Here is a 16,580-nt window from a genome sequence, read left to right on the forward strand (position 1 = left end):
TGTGCTATGTATGTAATGTTAACAGCAAGGTTTACCATGAAAGAGCATACCCATTGTTCTATAAAATGTGTCTTAAATAGCACTGTCCCCTTTTTTCCCCCCTCCACCAGCTGCATGTGTTTCAAGGATCACAGGAGCTTCTTCTTCCCAGAGGCTAGCGAAGATCAGAAGGCAAAAAAAAAAAAAAAAAAACCCACACTCGCGATGAAATGTTCTCTGAGCTCATGCTGTCCTCCCACACTGAGAGCACAGACGAATGCGTGGAGGCAGACAATGTCAGAGTGCAGGAAAGCACAAAATGACCGGGAGGAGAGGCGGGCTGAAGAGAGTAAGTGGCGGGCTGAAGCTGAAAGGTGGTGGCAGCGTGATGAGAGGAGGCAGGATTCAATGCTGAGGTTGCTGAGGGAATCAAACTAATATGCTCCAGCGTATGGTTGAGCACAGACCACCGCTACAGCCCCTGTGTAACCAACCGCCCTCTTCCCCAAGTTCCATAGCCTCCACACCCAGAAGCCCAAGAACGCGGTGGGGGGGCACTTCTGGCCACTCAGCCACTCCACCCCAGAGGATTGCCCAAGCAACAGAAGGCTGGCATTCAATAACTTTTAAAGTGCTATGTGGCCTTGTCCTTCCCTCCTCCACCACCCCTCCTGGGCTACCTTGGTAGTTACCCCCCTATTTGTGTGATGAATTAATGAAGAATGCATGAATGTGAAGCAACAATTACTTTATTGCCTCTGCAAGCGGTGATCGAAGGGAGGAGGGGAGGGTGGTTAGCTTACAGGGAAGTAGAGTAAACCAAGGGGTGGGGGGGGTTTCCATCAAGGAGAAACACAGAACTTTCACACCGTAGCCTGGCCAGTCATGAAACTGGTTTTCAAAGCTTCTCTGATGTGCACCGCACCCTCCTGTGCTCTAACTGCTCTGGTGTCTGGCTGTGCGTAACCAGCAGCCAGGCGATTTGCCTCAACCTCCCACCCTGCCATAAACGTCTCCCCCTTACTCTCACAGATATTGTGGAGCACACAGCGAGCAGTAACAACAGTGGTAATATTGGTTTCACTGAGGTCTGAGTCAGTAAACTGCACCAGCGTGCTTTTAAATGTCCAAATGAACATTTCTATCACCATTCACAATTATTTTCTGGTCTGGGAATAAAGTCCCTTCCTGCAGCTTTTGAAACAGACCAGAGTTCCTGAAGATGTGAGCGTCATGTACCTTTCCCAGCCATCCCACACTGATTATGGTGAAACATCCCTTGTGATCCACCAGTGCTTGGAGCACCATTGAAAAGTACCCCTTGTGGTTTATGTACTCGCCAGCTTGGTGCTCCGGTGCCAAGACAGGGATATGGATTCCGTCTATGGCCCCACCACAGTTAGGGAATGCCATTGCAGCAAAGCCATCCACTATGACCTGCACATTTCCCAGGGTCACTACCCTTGGTATCTGCAGATCTTGGATTGCTTTGGCTACTTGCATCACAGCAGCCCCCACAGTAGATTTGCCCACTCCAAATTGATTCCCTACTGACTGGTAGCTGTCTGGCATTGCAAGCTTGCACTGGGCTATTGCCACTTGCTTCTCAATTGTGAGGGCTGCTCTCATCTTGGTATTCTTGTGCCTCAGGGCAGGGGAAAGCAAGTCAAAGTTCCATCAAAGTGCCCTTACGCATGTGAAAGTTTTGCAGTCACTGGGAATCATCCCACACCTGCAACACTGTGTGGTCCCATCAGTCTGTGCTTGTTTCCCGAGCCCAGAATCGGCGTTCCACCGCATGAACCTGCCCCATTAGCACCATGATGCCCACATTCTTAGGGCCTGTGCTTTGAGAGAAGTCTGTGTCCATGTCCTCATCACTCTCGTCACTGCGCTGACATCACCTACTCACCTGGTTTCGCTTTGCCAGGTTCTGGTGCTGCATATACTGCTGGATAATGTGTGTGGTGTTGAATGTGCTCCTAATCGCCAAAGTGATCTGAGCGGGCTCCATGCTTGCCGTGGTATGGCGTCTGCACAGAAAAGGCACAGAATGATTGTCTGCTGTTGCCCTGATGGAGGGAGGGGAGACTGACGACATGGCTTACAGGGTTGGCTTAAAGGGAATTAAAATCAACAAAAGGGGTTGCTTTGCGAGAACCTGAATGGTCTCCTCAAGGATAGAACTCAAAACTGGGTTTAGCAGGCTGTTGATTTCACAGAGGGAGGGAGGAGAAAATGAATACAAAACAAATCTGGTCTATTTCTTGTTTTGAGCCACTTCATCCATCTTTATACATCTTGCTGGCAGCAGACTGTGCAGTACATCGTCATCTCCTGCGTGCTCGGCAGAAGACGGTACAGTATGACTGCTGGCCATCATCTTCTGCTGGCTGCTGATTAAAAGACAGTGCACTGCCCGTTGGACTCAATTGCCATGACACAAAACTTAAAAGGGAAATGACCTGGCCGAGTCACTCCCATGTTTGCCCAGGCACCCCGACCTCATCGAGGTCGGTTAAAAGAGCACCCAGGACTATGTCGATGATGGCTACCAGTCATACTGCACTTTCTGCTGCCAAAAGGCAATAAACTGCTGCTGTGTAGCAATGCAGTACCGTGTCTGCCAGCACCCAAGAGACATACGGTGACAGTTAGCTGAGCAGGCTCCAGGCTTGCCGTGGTATGGCGTCTGCACAGGTAACTCAAGAAAAAAGGCGCAAAACGATTGTCTGTCCTTGCTTTCACAGAAGGAGGGAGGGAAGGGGGGCCTGACGATATGTACCCAGAACCACCCGCAACAATGTTTTAGCCCCATCAGGCACTGGGATTTCTACCCAGAATTCAAATGGGCAGCGGAGACTGCGGGAACTGTGGGATAGCTACCCACCATGCAACGCTCCGGAAGTCGACGGTTGCCTCGGTACTGTGGACACACTCCGCCGACTACATGCACTTAGAGCATTTGTGTGGGGACACGCATAATCAACTGTATAAAAACGCTTTCTACAAAACCAACTTCTATAAATTCGACCTAATTTCATAGTGTAGACATACCCTTACAGCATGAAACATTCCTTGTACAAGCATAGCTGAGTTCTCTATTTCTCTGATACAATCTCTTGCAGAGAATCTGTACTTTACTATAAAGGCTAGACAACACTACTGCTTAGTTATGAAAGAACTCAGTTACATTACAATTCTATATTTCATAGAGCAGATCTCCATAAATATTGTTCAAACTATTGGCATATTACATGTACCAACATATTTAATCCTCCTGGCATAAAGTATACAATGTAAATTTTTCTTGCCTAAGTCATTTGCAAAAATGGAAGTACTGGAAGCTGAAACATTGTCTCAATACATTTAGACTAGGGGTTCTCAAACTGGTGGTCTGGACCCCTCAGGGGGTCACGAGCTGTCAGCCTCCACCCCAAACCCCACTTTGCATCCAGCATTTATAACGGTGTTAAATATATAAAAAAAGTGTGTTTAATTTATAATGGGGGGAGGGGTGTCACACTCAGAGGCTTGCTATTTGAAAGGTGTCACCAGTACAAAGGTTTGAGAACCACTGGTTTAGACCATACTATAGGTGGTCAATTTCCAATAGGTTTTGTTTTTTGTTTTTTTAAAGCATAGGCTTTTTTAGAAAAAAGTACAGATTATTATCCACCTTAAGTGCTTAAATCAATTGACAATGGGACCTATGCCCTTTTAAATATTTTACTCAACATCAAGTGGTACTATTCATCCTGAGCCATTGGTTAAGCATTTACAAATTCAAAGCTAAAATACTCACCTAGCTGTATACATCATATAAGCACATTCATTAAAGATGTGCTTCAGATATATTCACAATTATTTTCCTGTTTGGATTTCAGAGAGGGGGGGGGGGAAAGACTGAAGTGCTGCAAGAATATAACAAATATGAAATTCTACCACTTATTCGCCTCCAATGTCATGGTCAGAGCAACTGAAATGTTAAAAGTGGAAAGTGGATAGAGTAAGACTATTATGGAGTTGTCTAGTCACAAAAAAGCATGAATGAGAACTTACAAATAAAACTGTTAGCTGACAAGTGTTTGCAGACAGTTTCTTTTTTAAAATCTGTAGATGCTGGAGGAATTTATTCTAGGCTTTAAGAAACACTTGAAGTTAATATTGGCAAGTGGGGTTATTAATGCATAGTGGCTTTTAAGTATCAGAAGTTTAAGCTTGCTAGAAATAACTTGATCCTTCCAACTGAAATTCAGCCACCAACTTTTTAGCTAACTAAGTGAGAAGCATTTTAAAACGAGGACAAACTTGTGTAGAACCAAGTAGTCATATCAAACCCTGCCAACCAAGGCTTCCAAGCTCTCAGATAAAAGGTAGTTTAGGAGTAATTTTAACCTTGGATTCCAAACTCTAAGAGGGGCCTACTGTAGATAAGCTTTAAAAACTCACAAACTACTATATCAGGTCTCATCTGCTGACTGGCAGCAAGCTCTCTTGTATGCATACAGAGAATTAAGCCATCAGCTTCTGCATAGATAAAGCTTTCATTGAAAGTTTCTAGTCATTGTTCATGAAGATAGTTTACATGCATTTAACACTTGCAAGGTTGACAATGTTATCTTCTTCTGTCTAGAGACTGGCAACTCCAGTGCCACCACTGCTGTTTACCCAAACAGCAGCTGAGTAAAATTGAGAGAAATGGTTAGTTTCACTTCTACTAATTATATCCCTGTGGGTCTTAGTGAAGCCATCAAGAACAGCTTCAAGCAGCAGCCTGGAGTTATTCACAAGAGAGGATCTCTCTCCCACCCCAGGGGCAGGAAAGAAAAAAAAGACTGGGGAGGAGTATAGTAGCACAGGTTTATTCCTCCACCTCCCTAACAGTAGACAGGAGGCTATGGAGGGGAGACACTAGACAAGGCTACTTTTACCACCCAGCATCTAGAAGGGGGTAGAGCTCCACATGACATACTAGCCATTTACTACTCAGGAACAGTTATAAGCAACTGAGCCCAAAAAGCAGTCTAGCAACAACACTCCAGTAAAAATCCCAGCATTCTCCCTTTCCCTCTCCACCAAAACCAGCAGAAGGCTGGGTTTAGGAGAACACTGCCCCTGGGCCTTGGTAGTGGGACTCAATCCACCCCTCCTGTAAATAATTTTAGGCATCCAGCTAGTAAGTTTTTCTAAGTCTTGCACTACATCAATATTGTAGGCAAAATCTGCCTCACAACAACTTCACTAGTGCCAGGATTTTACCACAAGTGTCTATGTTAGCCAATCCAAGTCAAGTGAGACCAATGTTTTAACATAATAGTTCTGAGTCAAAGGGAGTGAGGAGGGTATTTCATAGAAAAAAGTAACGAGATACATCCAAACTCATAGGCATTTCAGAATTTAGGCTCCAAGACCATTAAAATCCAATTATTTAGAGAGTGTAGTAGACATGCAGAATACACACTAGATAACTGAAGTATCAAATTCTATTTCTCCCTACCCTGTTTTATACACACCATTCATCATTAAAGATACATTTAACTTGCAATTTAAGTTCAAGATTCAATATTTTGCTCATATGTCAAGGTTGGCACCATTTTCAGTTAGCATATTTCTGCGTGGGATTTGTTAATAAGTAATTCAGAAGATTAAGAACATTACATCATGCAAGTTTACTTCAGCCCATTATTTTGACAGTACAAGCAGAGACACTTTTAGACACTTGGTTTGGTAATATACTTCAGTTTGATATTACATTATTACTGTGCAATACAATTGCTCCATTTACTAGAGCAGGGATTGGCAAACTTTTTGGCCAGAGGTCCATATCTGGGTATGGAAATTGTATGGCAGGCCATGAATGCTCACAAAATTGGAGGTTGGGGTGCAGGAGGGGATGAGGGCTCTGGCTGGGGGTGTGGGTTCTGGGGTGGGGCCAGAAATGAGGAGTTGAGGGTGTGGGAGAGTACTCCAGGTTGGGACTGAGGAGTTTGGAGGCAGGAGGGGGATCAGGGCAAGGTGTTGGGGTATGGGAGGGTCTCAGGGTGTGGGCTCCAGGTGGTGCTTACCTCAAGCAGCTCCCAGAAGCAGCAGCAGCATGTCCCCTCTCCGGCTCCTACGTGGAGGTGCGGCCAGGTAGCTCTGCACACTGCCCTGTCTGCAGACGCCACCCCTGCAGCTCCCATTGGCCACGGTTCCCGGCCAGCGGGAGCTGCAAGGACAGCACTTGAGGTGGGGACAGCACATGGAGCCCCATGGCTACCCCTATGCATAGGAGCCGGAGAAGGGACATGCCACTGCTTCCGGGAGCCGCACAGAGTGGGGAAAGCCCCAGACCCCACTCCTCGGCTAGAGCACCAGAGCAGGGCAAGTCCCAGACCCCAGATCCCAGCAGGAGCTCGAGGGTTGGATGCGGCCCCTGGCCGCAGTTTGCCCACCCCTGTACTACAGCAGCAACAAAAATCTAAATAGCACCCACCTACATTAACACTTTACAAGAGGTCATAAAAATAAAGGGAAGGGTAACCACCTGTCTGTATACAGTGCTATAAAATCCCTCCTGGCCAGAGGCAAAACCCTTTCACCTGTAAAGGGTTAAGAAGCTAAGATAACCTCGCTGGCACCTGACCAAAATGACCAACGAGGGGACAAGATACTTTCAAATCGAGGGGGGAGGGGGCGGGGGGGGAGAGAACAAAGGGTAACAGATCAGGAATGCAGTCTCAGAACTTCTGTTAGTTAGTAAGTAATCTAGCTAGAAATGCATTATATTTCCTTTTGTTTAATGGCTAGTAAAATAAACTCTGCTGAATGGAATGTATATTCCTGCTTTTGTCTCTTTTTGTAACTTAAGGTATTGCCTAGAGGGTTCTCTATGTTCTGAATCTGATTACCGTGTAAGGTATTTACCTTTTCTTTAATTAAAATTCTTCTTCTAAGAACCTGATTGTTTTTCATTGTTCTTAAGATCCAAGGGTTTGGGTCGGTGTTCACCTGTACAAATTGATGAGGAAAGGGGGTGTAGGGCTTGGGAGGGTAGTTTGCGGGAAGACGTCTCCAAGTGGGCTCTTTCCCTGTTCTTTGTTTAACACACTTGGTGGTGGCAGCATAGGGTTCAAGGACAAGGCAAAGTTTGTACCTTGGGGAAGTTTTTAACCTAAATTGGTAAGAATAAGCTTAGGGGGTCTTTCATGCAGGTCCCCACATCTGTACCCTAGAGTTCAGAGTGGGGAAGGAACTTTGACACAAGACAACATTTTTTTATTTATAAATTCTCCTCATTGTCTTAGTCAAGAGCAAAAAAGCCAGTTGCAGTTTTATTTACAGTATTTTATTTCCATCAATAAGCCTGTATCCAGCTCAGACTCTTCCCCCCCCCCCCCAATAAAAAGGTTAGCTCCTTTGCTCTGCATAAGGATGGGATCCATTATCACACAGCTTTCATATGCCTCTCAGGAATAGTTTATAATCTAAAATAAATTCCCATGCTTCTATTAGCTGAGCCCCATTACACCAATAAAATATATTCAGTCATTACTATCCACCCTGGCAAACAGATGCCTACAAGATATCCATACGCATATGTTAGCCAGGAAGATTACTTAAGGCCTGAGCTCCAGTTTCAATAGCCTGAGAAACTGTTGACAGACACCCAAATACATAGCAGAAGCTGCTTATTTAAAAATAAAAATGTGATTTTATGTTTTGCACATCTTCCTTAAAGTGAACCTGTCACTTCTCACTAAAGAGACAAAGTGGGTGAAGTAATATTGTTTATTGGACTAACTTCTGTTGAGGAGAACTACACACATTGGAGCGACACAGAGCTGAAGAGCTCTAGGGAACCTCAAAAGCGTCTCTCTCACCAACAGAAGTTGGTCCAATAAAAGATATTCCATCCCCCACATATCCCAAGGCCACCACAGCAACAACACTGCCAAGTTGTCACAAACATAAATAAGACCTCTCTAGGGCACACACCAACTAGCAGGAGAGTTAGATAAGCTAAACCATACAAAGGCCCTCATCAAGCTTTCCCCTAGTCCTCCAAGGCAGACTGGCTCACATTGGAGTCAAGCCCCACTCTGGTCTCTCAGTGCCACCCTCACAAAAGTGGAGTGGGCGGGAAAGGAGAGTCAAGTGTCCCCCTTACGGCAGGTTTACACTACAGGTTAGGCGGAGTTTTAACACCTGGTGCGAACACCGTGGAACAGGGGCGGCATCACCTCAGCTGCTCAGGCGGGGCTCGTAGCCGGGCCCTAGGCCCGCCAGCACGGGCCCTCCCAGCCGCAAGATGGGGAATGTGAGAGACGGCGCTACCCGCGGGGGGGATCCGCGGCCCCAGCACGGCCCAGCCCCCCGCCGTGTCACGGTTACAGCCCAGAGGGGCTGGGGAGAAGGTCCCAGCCTGGAGTGGGAGGGAGCAGAGAAGACGCTACCTCACCCACGCGGCGGGGGAGGGGAGACACAACCCTGGTGGTCCACCGGGCGGCAGCACCAGGACCCCCGCTCGCTCGCTGGCAGCCCCAGGACACCGACCCTCCCCCCTCACCTTGACCCTGATCTCGTAGGTGGTGAAGCGGCCCCGGCCGACCCCCACGGTCTGCGGGTTGCTCACGTCGATCTCGAGGAAGTTGCTGGGAGGCCCGTAGGCGTCGTTCAGATTCTGCGGTTTGCTCATGAGCCGCCTGGTGTCCGCGATGGTCTCGGCCATTTCCCTGCCCGCCCGCGCCGGGTCCCCGCCCCTCCCTCGCAGACAGCCGCGCAGAGACAGCAGGAACGTAGCAAGCTAACCCCACTCGCCCTCTTATTCTCCGGCAAACAGCTGACTCCCCAGCAACGCGCAGCGACCCGGCCGCCGCCCGGCACGAGCGGATGCGCCCAACAGCCGCGCAGGGAATCCCGGGACTTGTAGTCCTTTCCCTGCCGCCGAACTCGCTCAGAGCTAGCACGGGCAGGGACGAGAAAACTACAACTCTCATACTGCACCGGGAAGGGGCGCAACAGGCAGGTCTTTGAAAAAAATTGTCTTCATGGGCCCGCACGCAGAAGGAAATGGAAAGCTACATGGGGCAGGCCCAGATCAGTACTTGGGGCCTAATAATAGTTATGGGGAAACTGCCAGGAACTTCCCTCGCCCTAGGATTGAGTTCATAGTCTCTGCATTTGTGAGGGAGGGGGAGTTGCAGGCTCCCCAGTCACTTCTCCTCCTTTCTCATTTATAGGTAGGGTTGCCAGGCATCCGGTTTTGGACTGGAACCCTGGGTTGAAAAGGGACCCTGATGGCTCTGGTCAGCACTGCCGACCAGACTGCTAAAAGTCCAGCTGGCTACAGGGGCCGGCTCTGTGCAGATTTTGGAAGCAACTCGTATGTCCCGCTGGCTCCTAGGCGCAGCGTCAAACATAAGAACGGCCACACTGGGTCAGACCAAAGGTCCATCGATCTATCCCAGTATCCTGTCCTCCCAATAGTGGCCGGTGCCACATACCCCAGAGAGAAGGAACAGAACAGGTAATAATCAAGTGATCCGTCCCCTGTCGCCCATTCCCAGCTTCTGGCAAACAGAGCCTAGGGACGCCATCCTGGCTAATAGCCACTGATGGACCTATCCTCCATGAATTTATCTAGTTCTTTTTTGAACCCTGTTATAGTGTTGGCCTTCACAACAGACTCTGGCAAGTAGTTCCACAGGTTGACTGTGTGTTGTGTGAAGAAATACTTCCTTTTGTTTGTATTAAACCTGCTGCCTATTAATTTCATTTGGTAACCTCTAGTTTTTGTCTTATGAGAAGGAGTAAATAACATTTCCTTATTTACTTTCTCAACACCATTCATGATTTTATAGACCTCAATCATATCCCCCCTTAGTCATCTCTTTTCCAAAGTGAAAAGTCCCAGTTTTATTAATCTCTCCTCATACGGAAGCCGTTCCATAACCCTAATAATTTTTGTTGCCCTTTTCTGAACCTTTTCCAATTCCAATATATCTTTTTTGAGATGAGGTGACCACATCTGCTTGCAGTATTCAAGATATGGATGTACTATGGATTTATGTAGAGGCAATATGATATTTTCTGTCTTAATATCTATCCCTTAATGATTCCCAACATTTTGTTCGCTTTTTTGACTGCCTCTGTACATTGAATGGAGTTTTTCATCCACAGTGACTCCAAGATCTCTTTCTTGAGTAGTAACAGCTAACTTAGACCTCATCATTTTAGATGTATAGTTGGGATTATGTTCTCCAATGTGCATTACTTTGCATTTATCAACATTGAATTTCATCTGCCATTTTGTTGCCCAGTCACCCAGTTTTGAGGGATCCTTTTGTAGCTCTTTGCAGTCTGCCTGGGACTTAACTATCTTGAGTAGTTTTGTATCATCTGCAAATTTTGCCACCTCACTGTTTACCCCTTTTTCCAGATTATTTTTGAGTATGTTGAATAGGACTGGACCCAGTACAGACCCCTGGGGAACACCACTATTTGCCTCTCTCCATTCTGAAAGCTGACCATATATTCCTACCCTTTCTTTCCTATCTTTTAACCAGCTACCAATCCATGAGAGGACCTTCCCCCTTATTCCATGACAATTTACGTTTCTTAAGAGCCTTTGGTGAGGGACCTTGTCAAAGGCTTTCTGAAAATTTAAGTACACTATATCCACTGGATCCCCCTTGTCCACATGCTTGTTGACCCCCTCAAAGAATTTTGGCAGATTGGTGAGGCATGATTTCCCTTTACAAAAGCCATGTTGACTCTTCCCCAACAAATTATGCTAATCTGACAATTTTGTTCTTCACTATAGTTTCAACTAGTTTGCCTGGTATTGAAGTCAGGCTTACTGGCCTGTAATTGCCAGGATCACCTCTGGAGCCCTTTTTAAAAATTGGCGTCACATTAGCTATCCTCCAGCCATTTGGTACAGAAGTAGGATTTAAATTATAGGTTACAGACTACAGTTAGTAGTTCTGCAGTTTCACATTTGAGTTCCTTCAGACCTCTTGGGTGACTACCATCTGCTCCTGGTGACTTATTACTATTTAGTTTATCAATTTGTTCCAAAACCTCCTCTAATGACACCTCCATCTGGGACAGTTCCTCAGATTTGTCACCATAGTTTCTCTTACTACGTTTTTTAATTTGGGGTATACATTTAACTTGAGCCTCTGTTACGGTGTCTTTAAAAAGTTTCCATGCATCTTGCAGTGATTTCACTTTGGGCGCTGTACCTTTTAATTTTTGTTTCACTAGCTTCCTCATTTTTGTGTTTTGTTTCACTAGCTTCCTCATTTTTCATTTTCCCTCATTCCCCTTTCTGAAATTAAATGCTACAGTGTTGTGCTGCTGTGGTGTTTTCCCCGCCACAGGGATGCTAAATTTTATTATGTTATATTTTGGTCACTATTACCAAGGGGTCCAGCTATATTCACCTCTTGGACCAGATCTCGTGCTCCACTTAGGACTAAATCAAGAATTGCCTCTCCTCTTGTGGGTTCCAGGACTAGCTGCTCCAAGAAGCAGTCATTTAAGGTGTCAAGAAACTTTATCTCTGCTTCCTTTCCTGAGGTGACATGGGGGACTCTGTGTGCTGCCCATGCCTGTGGTGCAGGTGCCACCCTGAGCACCAGCTCCGCAGCTTCCATTGGCTGGGCCATCATGCCCCTCCCACCCCCCAGCAGCAGCAGCAGCAGGAGTTAGGGTGTGGGAGGAGGTTCAGGGCTGGGGCAGGGGGTTGGGGTGTGTGTGGGGGAGGGCTCTGGGTGGCACTTACCTTGGGGGGCTCCCTAGAAGCAGCAACATGTACTTCCTTCAGCTCCTTGGTGGAGGTGCGGCCAGGCGGCTCTGCGTGCTGCCTCTGCCTGCAGGCACCGCCCCCCCAGCTCCCATTGGCTGTGGTTCCTAGTCAATGGGAACTGCGGAGCAGGCACTCAGGGTAGGGGCAGTGTCTGGAGCCTCCCTGGTCACGCCTCCGCCTAGGAGCCAAGGGACATGTTGCCACTTCTGGGGAGCCGTGTGGAGCCAGGCAGGGAGCCTGCCAGCCCCGCCAGCACCAGTGAGGATCCCGGGCTGCACACTGCTGCCCGCCGCCCCAGCACCTGTGGTGCCCCAGGGCTGCCCCTCTCAGAACACCCACAGCACCCCTGAGCCGCTCCCCCCAGAACACTATAGTTAGGGGTATATAGTACAAGTCATGGACAGGTCATGGGCCATGAATTTTTGTTTACTGCCTGTGACCTGTCCATAACTTTTACTAAAAATATCCATGACTAAAACGTAGCCTTAGCTATTAGCCAAGATGGTCAGGGCAGCAACCCCATGCTCGGGATATCCCTAAGCCTCTGAATGCCAAAAGCTTGGAGTGGACGACAAGGGATCACTTGATGATTGCCTGTTGTGTTCATTCCCTCTGAAGCACCCAGCATTGGCCACTATCAGAAGACAGGATACTGGGCTAAATAGACCATTGGTCTGACCCAGTATGACCATTCTTACGTTCTTAAACCTGGCTTTCAGGATTTCTATTAGGTAATCATACTTATTTCTTCCATCTGATTTATTGCAACTTTCAAAAATCTTGAGGCATTTAGGAAAATATTTGATAGCCCACATATATGAAAGCTGTCATAAATACAGTTAAAATAATAACTAAATTCTATTACTCATTTATTACTCAGAAAGATCTGCCCAGGCTCAGAACAAAAGAATCATTGTATATGCTCAGCTAGCCTCTGAAGATAATGTTGTATATATCCAACATATCTCCCCAACATATCTTTACAACCATGAAACAAATGAAATTCCTCCCTACTATCTACACCAGAATAACCATATCAATCCCCCTTCCCAACAAGGTAATGCTTGTACTGTACCCTGAAAACAATGTTCTGGCAAACCAAGAGGGAAGCAACATCCAGAGTCCATGACTCCTGCCACCAGCAATTTGCATTAGGGTATGTCTACACTGCAATGTAAGCCCAGAGGTAGAGGGACTTGAGTCAGCTGATCCTGGGTTAGATAACCCAGGGCTTGATTGTTGGCACTGATTGTTAACCACATGTTAAGAATTTTCTAACCTGGGATCCAATGTCTTCACTGTAGTATGCAGTCCCGAGTCAAACCAATCATATCCAAGACTCTCTAGCACCCACCTGAAATGTGGCTGCTCTAGCCTTTGGACTGTGATGCACTGTGGGAAAACTGGACTGTCCACATTGCACATTACAGGAAATTTGAACAACTGACAACACATGCTGCCAAGCAGTCATTTTGGTCTGTGTGCTCCCAGCTACTGGAACCAGCAACATGGCAGAGATGCCATTTGAAGAACGTCTCTTGCTTGCACTTACACTCCTGTGTCAGGAAACGGGCAGAGCTTCTGTAAGGCATTGGTGGACGTTTTGGCGGTGTTTTCTGACCCACCAAAGGCACTTGATACAGCTTATGATTGATCAGGAGGAGGCAGAGGAGGAAGAGACTCAAACTGGTTAATGCTGCTGTTACACTCAGTACAACCACTGACGCCCCCTACTTAGACTTGTGCTCTTGGCACAGGGCCACAAGTGCAGACTGGTGGGATCACATGGTCATGCAGACCTGGGATGACTAGCAGTGTATTCAGAAATTTTGCATGAAAAAAACTACATTTCTGGAGCTTTGTGAGCAGCTTGCCCCGACCCCCTAGCATAAAGATACACACATGAGGTCACCCTTACTGGTCCAGAAGCAGGTTGCTGTAACCATCTGGAAGTTGGCTACCCCAGACTTCTGTAGGTCCATTGCCAAGCAGTTTGGTGTTTGAGAGTTGACTGTGGGTAAAGTCATGGCAATGGGGTTTACAAACTGTGCTGGGGCCATTGATGGGACTCATGTGCCCATAGTTTGTTCACCTCAAGGAGCATTAGTACATAAACCACACAGGGTACTACTCCATTGTTATGTGGGCCCTAGTGGACCACAGAGGATGATTTATGAATGTCCGTGTGGGTTGTACTGGGAAAGTTCATGATGCCAGGGTTTTTTGCAGATCAGGAGTCTACATTCACAGACAGGATGGACACTATTCCCACCAAATTACATTGTCATAAAGAGAGGTACTGTCCCCACCATTATTCTGGGGAACCCTGCATACCCATTTTTGCCTTGGCTTATGAAACCATTCCCTGATTTCAGAGGCCCCGGCAAAAGAAGGTTTAATTACACTCTCAGTGGGTATAGAATGGTTGCTAAATGTGCTTTTGGCAGACTGAAATCCCATTGGAGCTGTCTACAGGCCCATTTGGATTGCAGTGTCATCAATGTTGTCTGCGTTACTGTGGCTTGCTGTGCTCTGTTACCCCAAAATTTGGACCCAAGGCACCCCAGTAATGGCTTACCTATAACTGTAAAGCAATTGTCAATTTGGTCTGCATCAATGGGTAACAGGAGGTGGCCCACCCTAGAGGAATTGCCCTGGTTTTACCAGGGAGTTTGTGTCTCATCTCAGAAGACTCCCCAGAACAGACTAGTTCTGTTAACCCATGAGAGGACCTGAATCCAGCCTTCCACTCAAAGGATTGATGCTCAAGAGTAATTCTTCAAAAACAAAATAACTTATTTTAAAGAAAATAATCAGTTACAATACACTTAATAAGCAAGATAGAATACACTGCAATACATGACACATAGCATAACACAATTACATTTCATTTAGAAATCATATACTACGGTGACACAATAGACCAGTGGTCTCCAAACTTTTTGGTTCACACGCCCCCAGGGTGAAGATCGGAAGACCTGCCGCAGACATACCGCTGACGGAAGAAGACCAGAAGACCAGATGCGCTGCCGACGGAAGAAGACCGGAAGACCAGCCGCAGACGCGCTGCCGGAGGGGAACACCAGCCGTGGACGTGCAGAGCTGCCGCCAAAGAAAAAAGCGGCAGAGTGCCGTCCAGCGGCACTCCTGCTGCTGCACACCCCCTGGGATCATCTCGCGCACCCCCTGGGGTGCGCATACCCTAGGTTGGAGACCACTGCAATAGACTACAGAAACCATGCAGATACAGTGTTGCATGATATGGTACAGAGTGATCCCTTATATATGTATCAAGCAGGGGTGGCCAACCTGAGCCTGAGAAGCTGCCAGAATTTACCAATGTACATTGCCAAAGAGCCACAGTAATACATCAGCAGCCCCCCATCACCTCCCCCGCTCCCAGTGCCTCCCACCCACCAGCAGTCCTGCTCTTCAGCACCTCCCTCTCCCTCTCCACACCTCCCAATCTGCTGTTTCGTGGCGTAAGGGAGGCTCTGGAGGGGAGGAGGAGGAGCAAGGGCATGGCAGGCTCAGGGGAGGGCATGGGAAGGGGTGGAGTGGGGGCAGGGTCTGTGGCAGAGCCGGGAGCACCCCCCGGCACATTGGAAAGTTGGCGCCTGTAGCTCCAGCCCCGGGGTCGGGGCCTAGACGAGGAGCCGCATATTAACGTCTGAAGAGCCGCATGTGGCTCCGGAGCCACCGGTTGGCCACCCCGGGTATCAAGCCTTAATACAATGCTGTGACATAATATTAAACCTATTACAATGTAACACATAGATCCCCTATACGTATGTATAAAGTAACATTACACCTTAAAGAACATTACTAAATAATAACATTCTAAGAATGGTGATCAGGAAATCATGGAATAGGTGGGGTAAAATTCATTCAGACACAGGCATCCAGCTTTATTTACAATCATAATTATGCATTCCTTATGATTAAGGAGGAATTATACCCCTCTGGACCATCTCTGGTCCTTCTGCTCGTTCTGGTTCTGGTGCTGTTTTTCTGTGTTTCTCCTTCTCCACTCACACACCCAAGCCTGCCATCTCTCTGCCTTGTATTTGATTTTTGGCCTTCTCTGATTGGCTGCTTTCTCAATTCCAACTATTAGCATAGATCCCCCAGTGGGGCAATACCTGCTTAGCCAATCACCTTTATCTGTCATTTGAGCTGAACCTAGTTAAGAGCCTGCTCCTGACCTCTTCCTTCAGGTATTTTGGAGTGAACTCAGCCTTACCCTGCTGAACTTTATTTCACCCCAGTCTCCTACTGGTCAATTCAGTCTGAGTCCTCCATTTTAGATTTCTAGCTATACCTACTCTAAACTCTTACTATTTATTACTTATCAAAAGCCTTAAATCTTTAATCTTTAACAGTGCTAACTATCCATGTTTAAGCATTATGATCCAGTCACTACTTTTCTTATGATAACTGGGGGAGGTGAATGTTAAGATGATTTCTTCCCCTTCTTGCATGCTTGGGTGCTATTCTTGATGCTGCTGATTTTTTTTACACAGTATAGAGCAACTAAAAGCCTCGTGTATCATCTTCGCAATCTTTGAGAAGCCAGAGGTGAGCCATTTCCCCCTGAATAGACCTATGACAGTGAGCGGCCCCTGAATCGGTACACTCAGTCAGACAGTGCACCTACCATGGTTGAAGCTGGATGCACCCAAGCAACAGAAGTCAGGGATTCTTTGTGCTTCCACATTATGGACTTGCGTGACCCAATGAAAGAGAGGGATGTGACAGTGCACACCATAAAGCTCTATGGAAATATGCTTATGAATGTATATAA

General features: G+C 47.0%; 1 protein-coding gene across 1 annotated transcript in view; it reads right to left on the reverse strand.

Annotated features, from left to right (window-relative positions):
- The window catches only part of SNX3 (sorting nexin 3), a 34,187-nt gene extending 25,316 nt beyond the window's left edge, over window positions 1-8,871 (reverse strand). The window contains exon 1 of the mRNA XM_084623662.1: window positions 8,531-8,871. Within this exon, the coding sequence (XP_084479788.1) occupies window positions 8,531-8,692 (162 nt within the window). The 5' untranslated portion in view covers window positions 8,693-8,871. The remainder of the gene's footprint in view (window positions 1-8,530) is intronic.
- Between the last annotated feature and the right edge of the window lie 7,709 nt (window positions 8,872-16,580).

Source organism: Lepidochelys olivacea, assembly GCF_965140295.1.
Source record: "Lepidochelys olivacea isolate rLepOli2 genome assembly, chromosome: 3".
NCBI lineage: Eukaryota > Metazoa > Chordata > Testudines > Cheloniidae > Lepidochelys > Lepidochelys olivacea.